This window comes from Microcebus murinus, chromosome 15 (assembly GCF_040939455.1).
Source record: "Microcebus murinus isolate Inina chromosome 15, M.murinus_Inina_mat1.0, whole genome shotgun sequence".
NCBI classification, from domain to species: Eukaryota; Metazoa; Chordata; class Mammalia; order Primates; family Cheirogaleidae; genus Microcebus; species Microcebus murinus.
In genome coordinates, this window is record NC_134118.1 from 10,553,483 (window position 1) to 10,575,032 (window position 21,550).

At 41.2% G+C, this 21,550-nt stretch overlaps 2 protein-coding genes across 3 annotated transcripts in view; both read right to left on the reverse strand.

Annotated features, from left to right (window-relative positions):
- Positions 1–21,550, reverse strand: part of SNRNP48 (small nuclear ribonucleoprotein U11/U12 subunit 48) — a 163,068-nt gene that overhangs the window by 38,706 nt on the left and 102,812 nt on the right. The window lies entirely within an intron of this gene.
- The window catches only part of DSP (desmoplakin), a 43,299-nt gene that overhangs the window by 13,460 nt on the left and 8,289 nt on the right, over positions 1–21,550 (reverse strand). For both annotated transcript variants that reach the window (XM_012753641.3, XM_012753640.2), the window contains exons 2-15: positions 17,150–17,252; positions 13,180–13,328; positions 12,363–12,537; positions 9,022–9,150; positions 8,023–8,073; positions 7,416–7,577; positions 6,771–6,875; positions 5,799–5,894; positions 5,344–5,469; positions 4,651–4,803; positions 3,649–3,803; positions 2,761–2,887; positions 1,756–1,957; positions 1,275–1,501 (exon numbers count right to left, since the gene is read on the reverse strand). In XM_012753641.3, coding sequence (XP_012609095.2) covers positions 1,275–1,501; positions 1,756–1,957; positions 2,761–2,887; positions 3,649–3,803; positions 4,651–4,803; positions 5,344–5,469; positions 5,799–5,894; positions 6,771–6,875; positions 7,416–7,577; positions 8,023–8,073; positions 9,022–9,150; positions 12,363–12,537; positions 13,180–13,328; positions 17,150–17,252 — 1,960 coding nt within the window. The remainder of the gene's footprint in view (positions 1–1,274; positions 1,502–1,755; positions 1,958–2,760; positions 2,888–3,648; positions 3,804–4,650; positions 4,804–5,343; positions 5,470–5,798; positions 5,895–6,770; positions 6,876–7,415; positions 7,578–8,022; positions 8,074–9,021; positions 9,151–12,362; positions 12,538–13,179; positions 13,329–17,149; positions 17,253–21,550) is intronic.

The following is a 21,550-nucleotide window of genomic DNA, read 5'->3' on the forward strand; positions in this document are numbered from 1 at the left end:
ATACCTCCCATTGTACACTAGCACTCTAGACTTATTCATCCTACTTAACTGTAAGCTTGTACTGTTTGATTTACCATTTCCCCATTGCTTTCTCCTTTCTGCTCCCCATGGTTCTACTCGGTTTCTACATACTGGACTTCTTTCTTAGCTTCTGCATATAAGTGAGATCATGCTGCATTTGTCTTTCTGTGTTCGGTTTATTTTACTTAGCATAATGTCCTCTAGGTTCAAGCATGTTTTTGTAAATAGCAGTATCTTCTTTTTTAAGGCTGAATAATATTCCATTGTGTACATATAGTCACACAGTCAGGCACCTATAATGATGTTTCAGTCATCAATGAAGTGCATATACGATGGAGGTCCCGTAAAATTGTAACACCGTATTTTTATTGTGTCTATGTTTAGATATGTTTAGGTACACAAACATTCATTGTGTTATAATTGCCTACAGTATTCTGTACAGTAACACTCTGCACAGGTTTGTAGCCTAGGTGTGCATCAGGCTACGCCGTGTAGGTTTGTGTAAGTATACTCTGCGATGTTAGACAATGGCAAAATTGCCTAATGACACATTTCTCGGAACATAACCCTGTAACTAAGCAACACATTACTGCATACCATCATTTGGTGCACCATGATCATACAAAAGTTAACACTCTGCATTGATTATTTTTGCCCTTTAAAAGTCCACTAAATATAAAGAATTTGAGAACGAGAGAGTTGACTTTTCATCTATTTCTTCAGCATGGCCATTTTAGCACTGTGTAAATGTGGCCTTCTTACTTAGAATATACATATCTTGGCATTTCAATGCAGTGCCCAGGCTTGGCTGAGCAGAAAATATCACTGAGTTAGGGGTTGACACACCTGGGCTATAGTGACAGCTCTATCTATGGCTTTGAGATCTTACCTCACCAACCAAATCTCTTCGTGTCAGCGCTCTGTCTATAAATAAAGATAATCTCATGTGTTTAGCCCATGCTATAGTTGCTCTACATAAGAAGCCAAATTAATTTTTGTGAAAATGAGAGATGGACTGTAGCCTGATTCAGCAACCCACAAACTTAATAGCAAAGATGGTTTAGCCCCCAACCTAATAACCTTCTACAAATTTAAAAACATAGGAAAGAAAAAAGGCAATCCTATGAGAACCCCGTCTTCTTGAAAAGTAATATTTCTCGCCTATGAACATTTAAACCAGGACGGTTTTTTATTTATTTGCAGATAAATATAAATACACGGGGAAATCAGGCAAAATACTAATGTTCACCCACCTTGAGCTCATTTATTTTCAGTGTGATGTGGTGTGTAGAGCCCTGGTCTGCTAGAAGGAGGTTTTTTAGAGACATCCTGCCCTCACAGTGCTCCATCTGCCTGCGAATCTTCTGCAGTTCTATCAGCATCCACGTTTCCTGCTTGTCATTTTCTCTGTTGGTTTCAATTACTTTATTATGGTTGGCATCTTGGCAGGTACCAAGATGAGTGATTTCAGTTGTGGTTACTGGAAAAACAAGGGAGGGCCACAAAAATCAGAATTCCTAGCTAGCAAGGTGGTAGGCCTCAAAAGGCATCCTTAATGGATAAAATCATACCTACTTACTTTGATTTGATTCTGAAAATTTAGTGCGTAAATGACTTTGGATCTATCTCTTTCAAAGAAATGGTTCTGAAACTAGTTTTATGTAAGCTACTTTCTCTTTTAAATTGCATATGCAGCTGATAGCTGATACAAAGAGAAAGATGTCCCAAGCTCACCTGTCTGGTGCTGGGGGTGACCAGGAAGCTGAATGACCAGGGTCTGGTAATGCTTCTGGGCATCAGTGAACTGTGACTGTATTTTCCGCTTGTCATCATCTCCAAACATCTCTGAGCCTTGGCTATTTCTGATAAACTCTTGGTAATGTAACTCAAGGTCCTGTATTGTCTTCAGGTAATCTTCCTGCCGCATCGTTTTCAGCTGGAAGCAAACCAAGCAGAAGTGATTTGAGATTTATGATGGCCGACCCCAAGTGATCCAGAAGAGCTGGCCAAAAAAATGTCCCTGCTAGATGGGGCTCAAGGCAACACTCATCGGAGGCCCATTACAATATAAAAGGTCTGCGGGTTTAGACGTTGCCCCCAAGAACCAGAGCAGTAGGATGCCGATTGTTTCTTCCCACAGAATTTTTTTCTTCAAATGAAATATTACTCAGAAGCCCCCAAATATAGAGCAGAGTGCAGCAAAGCAGCTCTGACTACAAAAAGAAAATGGATTGGAGGACCCCAAAACTTCCTTATCCTGTCTCTCTCCTCACCTCCATCCCTACAACTGCTAAAGGACACACACACCCCTAGGATTCTTCAGACCATAATTTGAAAACCACAGATTTAGTGTAACTAATGCTTTGGGTGCTTTTCTAAGAATTCCATCCCACCTTTTACCCCTGTAATACTCAGGTAATCATTTATGACCTAACTGTCCATTACATCGAAGGAGAACAGGACCCAGAATCTTACAGGACCCAGGCCTTTTCCACAGGTACTTCTGGCTTCTCAGGCCACTTGAGTTAGTATAGCCTCTTTGTCTCCTAACCAGCCATGTGCTAATTCTTCCCGTTCTCCCCACCGGCAGACCAAACCCTCTAAGGAGGACTAAGCTGACTCTTGTGACGAGCTACAAAAGCATTAGCTGCACAGCTCCAGTCTAACTGGTGGGAGCGAGCACTTGCAGGGAGCAGCATGGCACAACCTCCGGCAGCCTGAGTGGTCCCCAGGACGTACCTTGGCGATAGTCATGGCCCTGATTTTCTCGATGTCGATCATGCAGTAATGCCAGGACACCAGGCTCTTCATGTTGATGTAGAGCTGGTTCCACAGAGCCAAGATGGCCTCGTAGTATTGCTCAATCCTAGGAGGCACAAAGGGGAAACATGCTAAAGCCAGACTTGCAAACTCCATCCCACCTGGGAAACCTGGACATGCCCACACAACTGCAGAACAATTGTTAATACAACGATCACTCAAAGAGTAACTCGTATCTGCATAATTTTCAAAACAGTCAACATTTCAATGGATTTGGATTCAGTTACTCCTCTAAAAGTATATTCTCAATTTATCTATGACACATTATTAGCTGAAATACACACTACAATTTTTTGTTGTCATCTTGCTTGTCAGCCAGCACTTAACTGGCAGAAGTCTAACACACTGATGACCCCCCACGCTTGGTCTTGCGCATGCAGCCTGTTCTGCGTGTGGCTGAAGATTGCCATACTAAAAGGTTTAAAAGAATCTGCCATGGACAATCTGTAAAATGAATGCTCTAGCTATTGATGAACAAATACTGATATTAAAGGCATTTTATATTTGTGCCTACACATACAATGACTGATTTTCTAAAACAGAAAGAAGAACCTTAAAACAACACCTTCAAAGAGTGTTTCAAGTATTACTCACTCCAGCCCTCCTCACAGTCAGACATGTCTTTTTATCCTCTAATAAGGACAGTCTCTTCAACATAGAATTGCATGATAAAGTGAAAGGGACCGTCACAAGGTTCCTTTTTTGAGGAGGTGATTATGGCAAAGAACCATGTGTCTAAGCTTCTTATGTAAGCACTTGCCCCCTCTCTCCCCACTTGCATTCGTGCCGTGGCTGTTAGGAACTTACTTGCCAGAGAGGTCCACGGCCAGTGGATTTGGAGGAGGAATAATCAGCCCAACGGAGGGAACGAGCATGTCAACGCCTCCTGGGCCTGTCACGTACCACTTGCTGCGCTCAGTGTTGTCCTTCAGGATACACTCGTCCCCTTTGTGCACGATTTTCTATAAGGCAAGCACCTCATGATCTCACTTTATTCATAAGTACATGTTTTTATCTTGTCTTTATCTCCAGAGAAATAATTCTCTAAATGAACTCCAGTATCTAAAAGCTTCTCTTCTAAATTGACTCCACCATCTATACAGCTTCTTAAAATGACTACCTAAAATATGACACTATCCTACCTAGCAAAATGTAACCAATCTTGATTTTTATGTATTTCGATCTCCACCTCAACTTACTTCTTCCTTCTCCTTACCACACAAGTTCTGAATGCATTTCCACGTGGTAGAGTAAACCCTACTGTATAATAAAGTTTATCTAACCAACTAATCACATTTTATATTTGTTAAGTCCTACATCATTTTACAATAAAAAATAAAGCTGTAGGAATCATATAATTACTAAAAACAAGTAATTTTTCTATATAAATGCTTATATTTACCAGTGAGCCTGAAGAATTAACATGCTGCTCAATTACTGCATGAAATTTTCGATGACATTCACCTTACATGCAGCTTAATAGTGTCATTTCTCATTTCTTTAGTCAGAAATTTAAAGATGAGAGTGATCACAGATAAATAAGTTTCAAATATTGGAAGAAGTATTAAGCTCTAAATAGAATTTTTTAAAGTTCTAAAAATAACTATTGTCCTAATTATTGACAACAATCATATGATTCAGAACAAAACTGCTGCATTTGTTCAACAGCTTGCTTCTTTATATATAAAAGAAAAGACACATTGAACTATGGTGATTATTGAAACCTAGATTAAGTTTTGTTCTCTTAACAAAAATCCACTGTAAAGAAAGGGAAAACTTTTGTATGGTTCTGAATGGTGGAGTACACACCTGGTCCTGTTTGTAGTCGCACAGAGCCCTGAGGATAATGGGTTTATTGCTTCTGTAGTCCGGGTTACGTGGCTTTAGCTGTACAATCTTCTTGGATTTGTTTACCAAGTTCTGCACCTGACGTTTATATTCAAGGATTTTCTCTCGTTCTTTCTGAAATTGCAAATAAAATCATACTTTAACATAGACACCCTGTGAATTTTAGAGGTGATCTTCAAATGGCATTCATGTAGCTACTGTGACATTACAAATTAAATCACTATAGTTGCATTAACTGCAAAAAGCCACAAATTCGTCAGCACGAAATCTGAGAACCTTTCACAATAAGATTCTCCAGAAGTTGCATAGCCATAGCCTGACCATAGGTGGACAGGAAAGAATATCTTTGTGTGAAAGATAATGTCAATAAAATTTTACGTCTGCTCTCCCTAAGGAATTATCATGTTAAGTAATCAGTGTTCTCTCTGTTTTGTGCCAAGCAAATTACCCGGACACTCAAGGTAACTCTCAATAGTAGTGAGCATGTCAAGAAATTCATTTTGAGAAAAGCCACTGAAAGATGAAGAAAACGCTTGCTTGGGCTCTGGGTGTGCTTGAACAATAATCCCAACCAGCAGCCTGAGCTGCGTCCAGGGGTGCATTTTATCTCCCACACCAGGTGCAGCTGCTGAAGTTCTGGGTCTGAGACACTACCTCCAGCTCCTTGATCTGTTCCAGCAGGTGCTGCAGGGGCATGTTCTTGTCGCAGGGGTACTTCTTCCTGATGGAGTCCTGAAGCCCCTTCAGGTACGCTTCAGTCGACTGGGCCTCTTCAAAAAACTGTTAAGGATGAGAGTGGCCCAAGCCAATGAGAAGCAACTCAATACGCAATCTCATCTAGTAGTTGTGTTTCCAGGACTGTCATCCCTAAGCCTCTCTTTGCTAGGTGGTTAAAGGAAAAGAAAGAGCAGAAAGTATTTAAGTACATGACAGTAGAAAACTATTTGAGTGACTAGTGGCCAGGTTACAAATCTATGTTCTTCTACACTAAAAACCAGTAAAGAGGATTTATGAATATTTTCAAGATTATTTTCAGTGCTTTTTAAGATATACTCAAAAGATATGGTATTACAAGATAAAAGAATGAAATTATTACTAAGTATAAAAACCTGAAAGTAGGCAGCATTTTCTTTGAGGTGAACATCAATGCATTTGGTGATCTGAAGAATCCAACTCCACTGTGTCTGCAGAGTGTCCATATAGGCCTGAAATGAGAACATGCCTGCTGTCTTGGCCCTGCTCAGCTGCAGAGATGCATACATTCCTCTAGAGATATATGAGCCTGAAGGAAAGCTAGTAAACAGTTTTTATCTAATTCTAAGTCAGGCAAACTGTTTTTGTTCTCAATTACAAAGAGAATGAGTTCTCTCCCACGAGAGAACTGTTCATATGGTCAAAATTAAATTTTAAAATCAGTTTCATGAATAGATACCATTAGGAGTATGAGTCAAAATATACATTATCCAAATAGCAGAGCTACTGACCAATCAGGGATTATCCTGGAACAGGGTCTAGTAATAAGCCCTGTCCCTGGACAGTTGCTGGATCATGGGGAGGGGCGAAGCATCCAGGTGAAGGGCTTGGAGGTGCTTAAAGCAGTGATTCTTACCAACTGATACAGAAGTTTCGATTTTTAAAACAACCAGTATGGTCCTATCAGTGTTACCATTAGTTATCATTATAACTAATGTCATCCTTGAGCACAGCCCACAGATGGCAGCCTAGGGCAGAAGGTCAGCAATCTACAGTCCAAAGGCCACATCCGGCCCACTTCCTGCCCTTATAAGTAAAGTTTTATTGGAATACAGCCATATTCATTCATTTACATACTGTCTATGGCTGCTTTTGCATTATAATGGCAGAGTTATGTAATTGTGACACAGACCAATGACCCACAAGTATAAAACATCGGTCCTTTTCTGAAAAAGTTTGCCAACCCCTGACCTAGGGTATTGATCCCAAAATAGAAAATAAAGTTAGCATAGCTTCATGATGGATAAGAATCATTCATTTGTATAGTCTTACTTTATGAAAAGTTTCCTTTTTTTTCCTAACGAAAATATAAACCTCAGGAAGTCTACCTCAATTTTGTCTGAGGCTGGATGCTGATTGAGGACAAGTTGGTCACTTTCTTGCTTAAGCTTATTGAGCTCTTTCTCCTTAACTTCCAGTTGACTCATGCGTATCTGTGAATGGAAAAATCAATCAATCAATCAATCACTAAGTCCCCACTAAGCTTCCATCACTCCCACAGCATTTAAAGGAAGTTAAATACAAAACTGCATCTTGGAAAGGAACAATGCCACGCTATGTTTCCCTTAAGAATCGTAGCATTTTTTTAAGGCTGGAAAGAATGTCTGATACAGGATAGAAGGTGGCTGAGGTCAGACCAGTGACAGGGCTTATCCAAGGTCACACAGGAAGAGAGACACAGCTATGATTAATGGGGAGGTTTTCTAAGTCCAGGTTTCAGTCCACCCTACTACAGGGCCGCACACCCTGGGTTATCTGAATGAACCACTTCTCACCCTGTCTAAGCAAACTACTGTCGTCTGGGACATGAAACAACGTACGGGCCCCTCTTCACTCACTGGAAAGTGTTCGGGAAGGGTTTCCAGGACCATCTCACTGAGGCTGAATTGCAAGCGGCTGACTAATTACTGAAAGGCCCTCACATCCCTCCAAGGCAACCGCCTCCACCGTCCGCAACTACACAGGGAGCTTACGGAGAAGGCCTCCTGCTTCTGGGCGATGTTGGTGTTCCTGTCGCTCCAGTCGTAGAGCAGCTCCTCCTCCTCACAGTCATTGATCCACATGATCTCCCGGGACGTGGCCTGGATGATGTTCTGCAGCTGTCGCAGGTGATCCATTCTGTCAAAGGATGCTTTCTGCACGGTAAGTTCAAAAGCAGTGTTAGAATAACAATATGCAGGTGAATGGTGTTCTCTGCAGATCTCATAGATTAACCCCTTTGCCCCCCCCCAAAAAATCACAAAAATAGGAAAAATATTAATCTTGTGCATTCACTGACCACCTGGTATGGGAAAAAGATCCATCCAAATTTGTAGTCAACAAGACAGCAATTTTAGATTGAGTGGAACAGCCTATTCCCAAAGGATCATGATTCATATAGTGATGTTTGGGTTGAATAATTAGGGTTTTTTAACCATATTTTTATAGGCTGGTCAAATAAAGCAGTAGGAGTGGAGAAGGAACAAAGGAATCTGTAACTGGTTGTGATCAATTAGTTATAAACACCACTGCACTCGGACCAAGCAACAATATTTTGCGAACAATGGAGCCTTTGTGCACTTCAGAAATAAACTGACTTACCAGCAGGTTTTCATATTCCTCCTCCAACTGGTAGATCGCAGATTTCTCACGCTAGAAGATGAGGAAAAAAGCAGGTAATTCTTTAATTCCCCTTGTAGATTTGTATAGCAAGAGCAGACCTTCAAAACCTCCTTTTTGTCAGATATTGGCCTCAGATCCCTCAATAGAAATTTTTTACTCTATAAAATTTTTTATGAAATTTTTTACTCCCTGGGGACCCTTTCTCAGGGGGTTTGAAGGCAAACCCTTGTGGCCATCTCCACAAAGGTAAGGCTTGAACACAGTCACTTAAAGACTCAACATGTTACAACATTTTTTTAAAAGTTTAGAAATATGATTTAGGATTTCCTAGATATTAAAGAAATAGGAAGAAAGTTGGCCAGGTACTCAGGTGGACCAAAAAGAAAAAACAAAAAAGCTGGAAGAAGAAGAAGAAGGAGTAGCTTTGGTCTAAGTTAGTGATTTGAAAGTCTAGAGCTCTGGGGGGAAACCAAGCACTTAAGGTCACATTAATATTTTATGCAAAATTCTCAACCTAGCTTTGAGTCTGACTTTTTTCAGCACAGTAGGGGCATCAGGATGAGACCTGATTTCCTTCAGTAGCAATACATTTTAATTACCACCTAGGAAAGGATTAATGACACAGACTACTGCATATGATTGTTGCATTTTCTCTATCAGAAGAGATGCTCTGCTTTCTGCAGAAATGAACTACCACTTCCAAAGATATTTATTTACAAACTGCAAATGAATGAGTGTTTGCACACCCTTGGCCTTCTGTTTAACTCCCCAAGGGTTAATACGATCTCTAGGAGGGCTATCCGATTCCACTTACCCATTTATAAAATGGGATCTTATAAAACGTCCAGTCTCTTGGGGAAAAAATTATAGCCTAATGTTTCAGACCAAATTGCCTAGGATTTAACTGTAAATAAATTGTAATTACACAGTCCTTCGGTACGCTTTTTTAAAACTCTGAAATGAAACATTGGAAAGTACCAGGTCGGCTTTGATTTTGTCCAGTTGCCAACGATAGTCCCCGATGGCATTGTGGATGCTCCTGTGGCTGTTGATGTGCTGCTCCACCGAGGCCAGGTCCACGCCCCAGGCCACCGTCTCCATCTCTGCCTGCGCAGGGACAGGGAAAGAGAGGTGCCCTTTGTTATCGTGCCTTTGCGTCTGACTCACTTGTGTACACAGCAGGGGTCAAAAAGCACCAAGGGACATAAGCTAAGATCACATTTTCTGAAGGAAAAGAAACCTATGTGTGCACGTGCAGGTGAGCATGCACACAGATATTAGTATGTGTGCACACCTATGTATGATATAATGATGTTATAAAATACCCACAGACATTTCTTTATTCAATCGTTTTTAAATGTGCATTAAAAATTGTTAAGCACAGTCATGCACTGTTTCCAAAGGTAAATAGCTAACCTAAAATATCTTTCATTGTTTATTTCTTTACGCTGTTTTAATAAATGTAATCGTTGGCTCTTTTACCCTTTCCCTTTCAGGATGCAACGCTCTCTATAGCCCATCTCAAAGGGAAGTTACTATACATACTCAAGGTCTTAATGTTGGCAATATTAAGACTGTGAATTTACCTTAGTTTTTTTTTAAAAAATTAAGTCTGACTAAATTTATTTGAGTCTCAAATTTAAGAATGTCACATAGTAAGAATCAAACACACTGTTCCCCAAGTTTCACTCCGGGGCAAGTCCATTACCTCATCCCTCTTTTGCATGAGTACATGTAAATTTCCAAATCACCTGTGTCATCTCTTGGACATGCCAAGGGCAAGCATTCCAGTCGGGGATTGCAACAAGAACATAATACACATTGTTCTAAGCCACATCCATGTTCTAATAGACTGGGCAGGGCTCCAGAATGGGAAGCCATTTCAGAGTCAGACGACTGGCAGTTACCTAGGACTTTGGCCCTCCTTTCCTGCAGCTGTCTGGGCTTTGAAACAGAAACAGCCAGGTGTGTGCACTGGGAGGTTAGCGAGATGACCAGGCTCCAGGCAGGCCTTTCATTACCAGCCAGGTGTATGGTATCTGACCTGCCTATCAGCAAACACAAATCAAGGCAACAAAACAAAGCCTGGCAGCTGATGCGTGCTGGCCTCCTGATTGTGCTGCTGCGGCAACAGCTCCCTTATCAGCTGGGCCCTGCAGCCTGGTCTCCTGGGAACAAGGCAAAGCATGCAGGCCACAAACGGGGGAAGAAGGGACAAGAGAGAAGGAGCCAGAGCCAATCCCAGAGCAAACCTACAGCAGGTGACCTAACACTTTTAGTGTGTTTGAAACGTGAGGGTCACCTGCCTGATCTGAAAAGCATTGCTCGTCAATTGCTTCTGTTAGAAAATGACTTAAAACTGAGTTCCTGTGATAATGCCTTTTTCCAAAATTTAAAAATTGAGCTTTTGCTACAAAATATTCTTAAAAATCTATGCCCAATATGAACATAGAAAATGACAAATCATGGGCTGTCATTTTATATAACCAAAAAACATTAGAGTATATGATGTTTCATAACTAATTTGGTTCAAAGGCTGTTTCGCCTACCATCATGGATCGTTAAGGTATAGTTCAAGCCCCATGAACTCTGCCTGGCCCTCCTCTGACCCCTCCACTCCACAAGGGCTGGAGCTCCATCTCTCCCCTACTCCCAACTAAGCAAGATTTTATTACAGCTCTCACATGGCAATTAATCGCATGCTGACCTAAACTAAAATTTGGCATTTGGGTGTGTGTATGTATCTTGTTTTCGTCAATAATCTAATTTTCAAAACTATGGATAATAATTTTTTTTTTTTTTTTTTTTTGAGACAGAGTCTCGCTTTGTTGTCCAGGCTAGAGTGAGTGCCGTGGCGTCAGCCTAGCTCACAGCAACCTCAAACTCCTGGGCTCCAGTGATCCTTCTGCCTCAGCCTCCCGAGTAGCTGGGACTACAGGCATGCGCCACCATGCCTGGCTAATTTTATATATATATATCAGTTGGCCAATTAATTTATTTCTATTTATAGTAGAGACGGGGTCTCGCTCTTGCTCAGGCTGGTTTTGAACTCCTGACCTTGAGCAATCCGCCCGCCTCGGCCTCCCAAGAGCTAGGATTACAGGCGTGAGCCACAGCGCCCGGCCTGGATAATAATTTTTGAACCTTCAGTTTCTGGTACAATGCCAATACACATAAAATCCTCAAACAAGGTGTGTTCAAAGATTAGAAGGAAATTTGAAAGCACACAAATAGGTTTGTATTTAGGTTTCTGGGATTTTAACTGACTTTTCTCCTCTGTAAGTCCTACCTTCTGTGTTCATAGCCTTTATAATAAATGGGAGAAAATGTTAACGGAATCAGTGAGTGAGTGAATGAACAAATGTCACAAAATTCCTCACCATCTAAGCAAAAACACACCCCCAAATTTTAAAGTAGTTGAGACATTTTAGAACCCTTGCTAAACTGGTCCAACGATAACTAATCAAACCAAGCTTTATTACAACCACAACTGTACTGTGTAACAATCTCTCCACAACTTATCATTCTAACACATCCACCTTCTCAAGGGAAGGATGGCTCATTAGTAGTAGGTTTTCATTATAAAATTCCCATCTACGTGATTATGGCATATTTCTACGGCCACCTGTTCATTATAGGACGTAATTACTACACAAAACAAAAAACAATAATTAGCATTGAAAAATACTTTGTAGAGAGACTCCAGTTCTAGGGAAAAGATCATCATATACTTCTGCCATTATTTCACTTCACTCCCACACCAGTGACGTGATGGTTGCACAAGACAAATGACACTTCAAAAGAACGAGATAAGCAACCAATGAGCCCAGACCAGAATGTCCAGTTTGACTCTGTTTCCAGCTCCTCCAATTTGTTAGCATTTTAAATGAACAGCCACAACTTGCTTTTTTTCTAGTACCTATCAGTAATACAGATAAGGTCAGTTGCCACTGGAGTAGAAAAATGAAGTTACTTAGCACATAAACTCCCACAAGAGATTTTCCAGTTGTGAACAGTAAGAACTGGATATTAAAAGTCCACGAATTAAATTATACCTCTTAAATATTACCTGTGTGATAAAGTATGACTATAAAGGAATGAGGCTAATTCCCTAAGCCACATGGAAACAAAGAACTATCTGAAATTTCATTTATTTCAAAACAGAAGATCGCTTTCAAATGTAAATTCTGAAAATAGTTGCTGTTGCCACCTGCGGTCCAGACCACCACCTGTGAGCAGAATGCAGGGGCTGGCCCTGTCATGCTCGATGCACCTGGCCCCCACAGGGTTGGGGTGTCGTCTATCAGGGAGCTGCTCACCTTCTGCTGCCTCATCCACCCCAGACAGTCACTGGTGACGCGCTTGGTGAATTCATCCCACCCGGAGCCACTCTGACAGGTGTATCCTCCACCACCCTTGGAGCTGGCCCTCCGGACTCGAGGGACGCTGATGGCTTTATAAAGGGCTCGCATCTGCTCTTGGAGCTGAAGTAGTCTGAAAAGAAAGGAAAACAATGACTCCATTGCAGGAAGCCAGCCTATGAAAACACATTCTGGGCAAATTTTCCCTTTGCGGAATCTCCCTTATGTCAATTCAGAGGCCACAAGTGTCTTACGGTATTTGAAGATTTTCTTCTTTATCCCCATGACTTGACTCTTGATCATATACAAAAAATTAAATCTTAGGAAAAGGCCCAAAGCCTGAAACATCATGGAAAGTGTAATTGGCTTTGCCTAACCTGGTAGCACCTTTTACTCTCCCGTGAGTTTAGTCCCGGAGATTTTCCTTACCCTGGGCCCTGGGTGGCAGGAAAGTCGACTCAGACTACACCTTTCTGCTTTAAAGTCTTCGTTTCTGACTCTAAGATCTCACTGTTCAATTTTTTAAACTAAGCGTGACTTGCTATTAGACTCTTAAGAAGCCAAACGCTGTGCCAAAAGGCCTTTGCTACCCTGTAACTGGAGGTACAGTTAACATCTCATAGCGAACTGGCCAGTTTGTATTAGAGATACATAAAGCTGCAAAATACCACGTCAGCCAGCCTTTCCTTGGGAACATCGGTGCTGCCTTCAAAGGCAGGCCTGGCTCACGGCACTGAGGGTAACCGTAACCTTCTACCCACGCTGTAGGCAGTACCTCTTCTGGTAAGTGTCACAGGGCTGGCCCATCTGCCGCATCTCTCTGACCAAGCTGTCGGCGATTTCCATGTGATCGTTGGCCTGGGCAAAATACTCATCCAGTTCTCTACTCCGAGCCAGCTGTATTCCATCTCCATATTTCAATTCCTAAAAGAAAGAAGTCACTTGAAGGAAAACACATAATACTGGGAATAAAAGCTTCCTGTGCACTAATGGAAACAAAAGCATGGTAAACAAGAAGGTAAACAGATGGAGATTTGTGAACCAAAATTTGTAGACTATCTTTTATATTTTCTCTTGGCTTTTAAAAGCATATTTATGGAATGCTAATTTTTCCCTTGCTCCAATATTTTAAATGTGACCTTTCATATTCACACACAACTCCCATCTAATGGGAATTTCACTCTGATAAGGACACTGTACCACTGTACCAGATATGGCTTTGTGCACACAAAATGAGCTTCACCTGCACCTTATGGGAACATAACTTTAGTTCTTTTTTTTTTTTTTTTTTTTTTTTGAGACAGAGTCTCACTCTATTGCCCTGGCTAGAGTGCTGTGGTGTCAGCCTAGCTCACAGCAACCTCAAACTCCTGGGCTTAAGCAATCCTCCTGCCTCAGCCTCCCAAGTAGCTGGAACTACAGGCGCGCACCACTACACCCAGCTAATTTTTCTATTTTTAGTAGAGACGAAGGTCTCACTCTTGCTCAGGCTGGTCTCAAATTCCTGAGCTTAAGTGAATCTCCCGCCTCGGCCTCCCAGAGTGCTAGAATTATAGGCGTGAGCCACTGCACCTAGCCCATAACTTTACTTCTTAAAAAGAAAGCTGCCTGGTTAACTGTGCAGGGCCATTCAATGTCCTGGTCTTGATGATGCACTATAGTCATGTGAGATGACACCACTGGGAGAAGCAGGGTGCGGGGTATAGATTTCTCTGTACTATTTTTGCAATTTCTTATGAGTCTATCATTATTTCAAAATAAAGTTTTTTAAAATAGAAAACGTCCTCTAGAATTTTACATTTGCTGTTTTCATTCAGCTTCAGCCAAATGAACCTCATTTCTCTAAAACGAAATGTTAGCAAATATACTATTTCCCTAACACGTTTTTATTGCACTTTGATGCATAATAATAAACTGAGAACATGATGCCATGTAAATTTTAAGAACTACATTTATTTATTTTTATTTTGTTTTTTCAGACAGAGTCTCGCTTTGTTGCCCAGGCTAGAGTGAGTGCTGTGGCGTCAGCCTAGCTCACAGCAACCTCAAACTCCTGGGCTCAAGCAATCCTCCTGCCTCAGCCTCCCGAGTAGCTGGGACTACAGGCATGCACCCCCATGCCCGGCTAATTTTTTCTATATATATTAGTTGGTCAATTAATTTCTTTCTATGTTTGGAGTGTAAAATTTGATGAGTTTTGACATATGTACACCATTGAAACAATCATCACAGTCAAGATAATGAACATTTCCATCTGCCCCCAAAAGATCAGTTTGTTTTGAAGAGCAAAATTTTTTAATTTTGATGAAGTCCAGTCTATCAGATTTTTTTTTTTTTTTTTTTGAGACAGAGTCTCGCTTTGTTGCCCAGGCTAGAGTGAGTGGCGTGGCGTCAGCCTAGCTCACAGCAACCTCAAACTCCTGGGCTCAAGCAATCCTCCTGCCTCAGCCTCCCGAGTAGCTGGGACTACAGGCATGCGCCACCATGCCCGGCTAATTTTTTTCTATATATATCTATATATATTAGTTGGCCAATTAATTTCTTTCTATTTATAGTAGAGACGGGGTCTCGCTCTTGCTCAGGCTGGTTTCGAACTCCTGAGCTCGAGTAATCCGCCCGCCTCGGCCTCCCAGAGAGCTAGGATTACAGGCGTGAGCCACCAAGCCCGGCCAAGAACTACATTTAAAACGTATCCACAGTCACTACGCACCCTGTCCAGGGCTGGCGTGAGGATGCGTTCCATATGAAGTCACTGGTGCCTCCTATTTAGCTTTATGCAAAGGAACCAAGGTGTTTTGTTGAACGTTTAGAGGAAAACATTTCAAGTCAGATACTTGAAATAACCAGAACTTGAATCAAGCTAGTTTGTTGAGCCCCAAAATATCTTTGTACATTGAGTAAAATGACATTATTTTTTAATTGGATGAGATAAGCCAGAACTATAAACCACACAATATAAATTAAGAATCAGAACATTAACACAGTCTCCAAATGGAACCCATAAAAAAGAGATCTTCACTTGGTTAAGATCTCTCTTTCAGATATAGACTATTTAACAGGGGTACTCGGGATGAGGCAGATTCCAGATGTAACCCCGACATTAATGTCAGCATCAGGGAGTCTGGAACTCAGTTCCTTTGCTGAAAGCATAAAATAACCCAGGAAAGGGATAGAAAAGGTGGCTATGGTCCCACTACTCTCTAGTCTGTCTTTAGCAAACTTGGAGCAAATGTGAATGCTACAGTGTTCTAAAATTACAATTTTACATAGCAAATATCATGGAATCCATGATTTCTAATCCTGACTCAATGAGATCCTAAGATATCTCAGTTATCTCAAGAAATATCATAAGGCTCTCACAAATGTCAACATTTTTCCTCAATTTTCAATTGCTTATTTGTCCATTTTTTTATGTTTCTTAAATAGAGTTATTTTCCGAATATGGTCATTGTCCTTGAAAATAATCTTATTATTAATAAATGAATGGTGTGCATGACAATCTATCCCAATCCAAGGACAGAAACACATCAGGTTGCACTTCAAAGAAGAGAAAGTATTACAAAGTCACATAAATAACAGGAGGTTGCTGCAATTCCAAAAGTGTGGAAATCTGTAGTGTAAACATTTGTCAGGGGTTAAAAAAAACAACCATGTTTGGCTGGACATGGTGGTTCACACCTGTAATCCCAGCATTTTGGGAGGATGAGACAGGAAGATTGCTGGAAGCCAGGAGTTTGAGACCAGCTGAGCAACATAGGCTGAGGGAAAAATACAAAGTCCCCACCACTGGCTTTTACTATTTAACAGATCTCATGCAGGTGTCTTTTGAACTTTTAAAGATATAGATCAAATAAAAAGGCTGAAAAATACAAAGCACAAAAGGTATTCTTAAGTAGCTCCTTTTATATACAAGATCATAAGTTTTAAAACCAATTTGAACTGTTTTAAGCTGCCTTAGTTCCCTTAGTACTCTTTAGTTAATTGTAGTACTAAAGGCCACACCTAACAGGAAGTACTGTGCAAGCTCAGCCTGTATTGTATGTAAATATACAATGAGGCAGAGGGAGAGCTCTGCTTCACTTGCCAAAAAGAAATTTAAGGCTCCACAAACAGGCAGGCAGTGCAGAATTTACTCTCCGGAGAACTCCTGCTGCACCCAGGAGTGAGAGCCCTGTGTGAGTAACCTCCAATAAACTCATCTACCCCATCAAGCTGGATATGTCTGGGTCATTTCTTTGGTCTCTCAGCACCATCTCAGTTTGGAGGGTGGTTTTTCTATGTCATCCTGGGATTTTCCTGACATAATAGTGGAACCTTGTCTCTACAAAAAAAATTGTTTTAAATAGCTGGGTATGGTGTCACACACCTGTAGTCCCACCTACTTGTGAGGCTGAAGTGAGAGGATCCCTTGAGCCCAGGAGTTCAAGGCTGCAGTGAGCTATGATGATGCCACTGCATTCCAGCCTGGGCAACAGAGCGAGACCCTGTCTCTTAAATAAATAAATAAAAATAAACCTGTGTTTGAACACTGGTTCCCATTGTCAAATCAACATTACAAATACCTTAATAAGAGACACATTCCTCTCTAGTCTGTTGTGAAAAAGACCATCTCTAAAACACCAAGTATGTGAAAGAGTCAGTGAACAGGGACGTGCAGGTTAGGCTTAGGACGGTGGAAGCTAACTGGGAACACAGGCAGGTGTGGACGGCGCTTTGGGAGAAGCAAGGAGATTCAGAAAGCTTACGGGCTGCACAATCAGCTCCGCTCGCATCAGACAGTCCGAGCAGTTCTGCAGAAGTTCCTGGATGGTGTTCTGGTTCTGGTGCCTGGACATCGTACCGGTTTGACTAAGGAGGCAAACACAAAGAAGCCAAACATGAAGTAACTTTTTCAATTTTGAAATAATTTCAATCTTTCAGAAATGTTGCAAAAATAGGACTAAAACACTCCTGTGAGACCCTTCACCCAGATTTCCCAATTGCCAACATTTTTGCTGTCTCTTTTAGACCCCTTTCCCCCCTCCATATGTGGGTGTGTATTTATTTACGTGTGTATATATACATATGTTATTGTCTCAACCATTTAATACTAATCATGCCCTTTTACCCCCAAATATTTCAGCATACATTTCCTAAGAATAAAAACATTCACTTACATAACCACAGTATTATAATCAAAATCAAGAAATTTAGCCAGGCCTGGTGGCTCACGCCTGTAATCCTAGCACACTGCGATGCCAAGGCCAGAGGACTGCTTGAGGCCAGGAGTTTAAGAACAGCCTGAGCAAAAACAAGACCCTGTCTCTACTAAAAATAGAAAACATTAGCCCAGTGTAGTGGCATGTCCCTGTCATCCCAGCTACTCGGAAGGCTGAGGCAGGAGGATCCCTTGAGCCCAGGAGTCCGAGGTTGCTGTGAGATAGGCTGACACCATGGCACTCTAGCAAGGGCGACAGAGTGAAATTCTGTCTCAAAAAAAAAAGAAAAGAAAAAGAAATTTACAAGTGATATTATAACACTATTTTCTAATCCATAGAACTTTTAAAAATTTGACCAATTAGGGCCGGGCGTGGTGGCTCACGCCTGTAATCCTAGCACTTTGGGAGGCCGAGGCGGGCGGATTGCTCAAGGTCATGAGTTCGAAACCAGCCTGAGTGAGACCCCGTCTCTACCAAAAATAGAAATAAATTAATTGACCAACTAAAAATATATATACAAAAAATTAGCCGGGCATGGTGGCGCATGCCTGTAGTCCCAGCTCCTCGGGAGGCTGAGGCAGTAGGATCGCTGAGTCCCGGAGATTGAGGTTGCTGTGAGCCAGGCTGACGCCACGGCACTCACTCTAGCCTGGGCAACAAAGCGAGACTCTGTCACAGAAAAAAAAAAAGAAAAAAAAAAAAATTGACCAATTAGCTCAATAATGTCCTATTGCAGCAAGTTTTTTGGCCCCCCAGGTCCAGGATCCGATCCAGAAATATTTCCTTGTGAGTTGAAAAAACACACTCTGGCAATGTCAGTGATATCGAGCTATTTCAGCTTATATATCCCGTCATCCCCCGCATCCCTAATGCCAACGCCCCTCCAGTCCCTCTGCAGGAAGACCTTAGGGCGTCAGACACAGAACATGAGGGTTTCACTGGCAAGTCTGGCTGAAGGAAAAGGTGGGAGACAGGAGAAAAGCTTATTTTACAGAAGTATTTTCTGCAATTCTAATAAAAGACAGTAATGGTAGAAAAATCATGGTGTGAAGAAAGTGATGGAAAATGTCAGTACAGTATCTTTGACGCAAAAACAAGCCCCTTGTCCTTTCAAGATGTTCCTAGAATAAACATTTTTCTCTACATTGAGGCTCCTTCAATGTGCATTTCAAATAAGCCGCTTTTCTGGAAGACGTGTGGCAGAGACCTTAAAACAACGGCGATGTTGAAGAAAAACGTTGAAGATGGTCCGTATTTTAATGGTCTTTATTTTTAAGAAAGAGATGGCAGGAATTTAATTTGCTCCTCAACAGACATAAATGAACCCAAAAAAAGAGAAAAACATAATAAAACAGTTTTTCAGATTTGCCAGGATACATTATAGCACAGTACAGCCTACTGTAGTTTACTTTAAGAGAGATTTAAAGCATATCAAATTATTATTTAATGTTTGTGAAAAATCCTCATGAATGTGCTACAAGAAGCTGGAGTTCCTCACCCAGCCCTTTAGCCAGGGCCAGCCTATACCTGCTTTTATCTGTTTGATGCCTGTCTGGCCAGCTGGATTTTCTCTTACGTGTGTCTTTATGTAAAGAAAGTCTTTATTAAAAAAAAAAAAAAAGTTTAAAAAACAATGGCTGTACTACGCATAGATGGGATAGGATCACAACGTGGGAACTTCTCCCACGGCACCTGACTTCATGATCTCACCATAGGGAAGCACTTTCTTCTTCTAGCTATTTGGGGTCCCTCCCCGCAAGCAAGGCTCCCCAACAAGCCAGCACTAGCTGAATGTGGGTGAGGAATCCAGCCCTCCCTGGGAACCACTCCCAAAGAATGACACAGGCTCCACTAGGCAGGCCTGGGCAATGTTCCTGAACAGTCCACCCATCAAAACCAGGACAGCCTCCCCTTCTCCCCCTACAGATGCAACAATTCTCTTTCTTCCACTTGGAATTATGCAGGAAATGCAGCACATATCTCCTACTGCTAAGATAGGAACAAGACCATATCTGTTGTCCCAGTGTGTGCAAAATTCCACCCACCTCAGAACACTCTGCAAAATGTACCCGTTACAAAATAAAGGAAAGAAATTCAAGAGACAAAGGAAAAAATTAAGAAATTCAGAATCCTCATTTAGAATCCTAGAATGAATAAGGAATTGGAGGGTCCTTTGTAATTACATTTGTTTTCTTTATTACAGAGGGATGGGAGAACCTTTCTTCTGAAATATTTAGAAATTCTGTTCAGCAATTTGGTTCCAAGGTTGATTCCCACAATTTATATGCAGTCCCAAACATATCCCAAGAATGGAAGAGTTATCTGTCAGCACAATGGAAAGTCAGAGTTCCTTAAATGACTTACTAATGTGTGCCACTGTAGAAACTATAAGATGGAAGCAGATAGGGAAAACTGGGTGAGGGGTATACAAAAACTATCTTTGCAACCTTTCTGTAAATCTAAAACTATCCTAAAACAAAATGTATTTAGGGGCTGAGTGCAGTGGCTCATGCCTGTAATCCTAGCTCACTGGGTGGGAGGACTGCTTGAGCTCAGGAGTTCGAGACCAGCCTGAGCAAGGCTGAGACCATGTCTCTAATAAAAAAAGAAAAAAAAATGTATTTAAAAACAGAGACAAGGAGTTTCAAACTCAATTGTGAATGAATACACCAAAGTGTACATACAAGTCTATTTAACATGAATTTACAAGACCAAATTCATTTTATCACAAACTATAGAACTCGCCACCTTCTTTTTGCCCAACTACTAGAGTAGTTAGTTACACAACACTTAGAAATGAATTGCATTCAGGAAAAGGGGGAAAGGCAATTAAACATTGACAACTAAATGCTGGCTTAAAACATTGGTGGGTTTTCTCTATTTTTTTAATTCCCTCCCCCTAGTTTTCTATTAGAAGACATTCCTATCTCTAGAGGTCAGCTGACATCTCTATTAAGACAAGACACCTAATCTGTTTCCCCAGCCACACATACCTGAATTTAAAAAAAAACATGTAACTTCACATACTGTTAGTAACACTAAAAAAATTCTTCATGCTTTTCCAAAGGACTTGCATATGTGCACCATACGCCCTTGATAGTCACTAAAACTCTTCTGTGTTTTGCATGGCACTTTCATAGAACTGCCTCCTAAATCAAGGAGGAAGTGCAGGGGGAAAGGATTTCGGCCACCAGGTCAGTAGGCCATCATTCACCAGCCATGTGTGCCTGCTGGACTCTTCAGCGCTAGAGCCAGGAAAGCTTGCTTCAGGGAACACGTGCATTTTTAAAAAGTTGTGTGCAATTCAAAACTTTCTAAGACTACATATATTTTTTATTGACCACATAATTTTAGATTTTTCTTTTTTTTTTTTTTGTCTGAGAAGTTTTCTAGACCTCCCTCTGTTAGGATTGATGATATCCAAGATTTCTTCACCTCACTCATTCTGTAATTCAATTTTATGAAACCACCAAACTCACACATTCCTTACTGAAAACAATACAAAAGTCTATGTTCTAGTAACTAAGTTTCTTCTTCAACAAATACAGTGCAAGTTGGGAAAATGTAAAATTCTATCATGCATGAAGAAATAATGTTTAAACAGATGTACTTATTTAACAAGTGTCTAAGGATATTAAAAATCCCTAGCCTCAGCCGGGTACAGTGGCTCACACCTGTAATCCTAGCACTCTGGGAGATCGAGGTGGAGGATCACAAGGTTGGGAGTTCGAGACCAGCCTGAGCAAGAGCAAGACCCTCATCTCTACTAAAAATTGAAAAAAATTAGCCCAGCAACTGAAAACAGAAACAAAAAATTAGCTGGGTATAGTGGCTCACACCTGTAGTCCCGCTGAGGCAGGAGAATCCCTTGAGCCCCTGAGTTTGAGGTTGCTGTGAGCTAGGCTGATGCCAAGGCATTCTAGCCCAGGCAACAGAGCAAGACTTTGT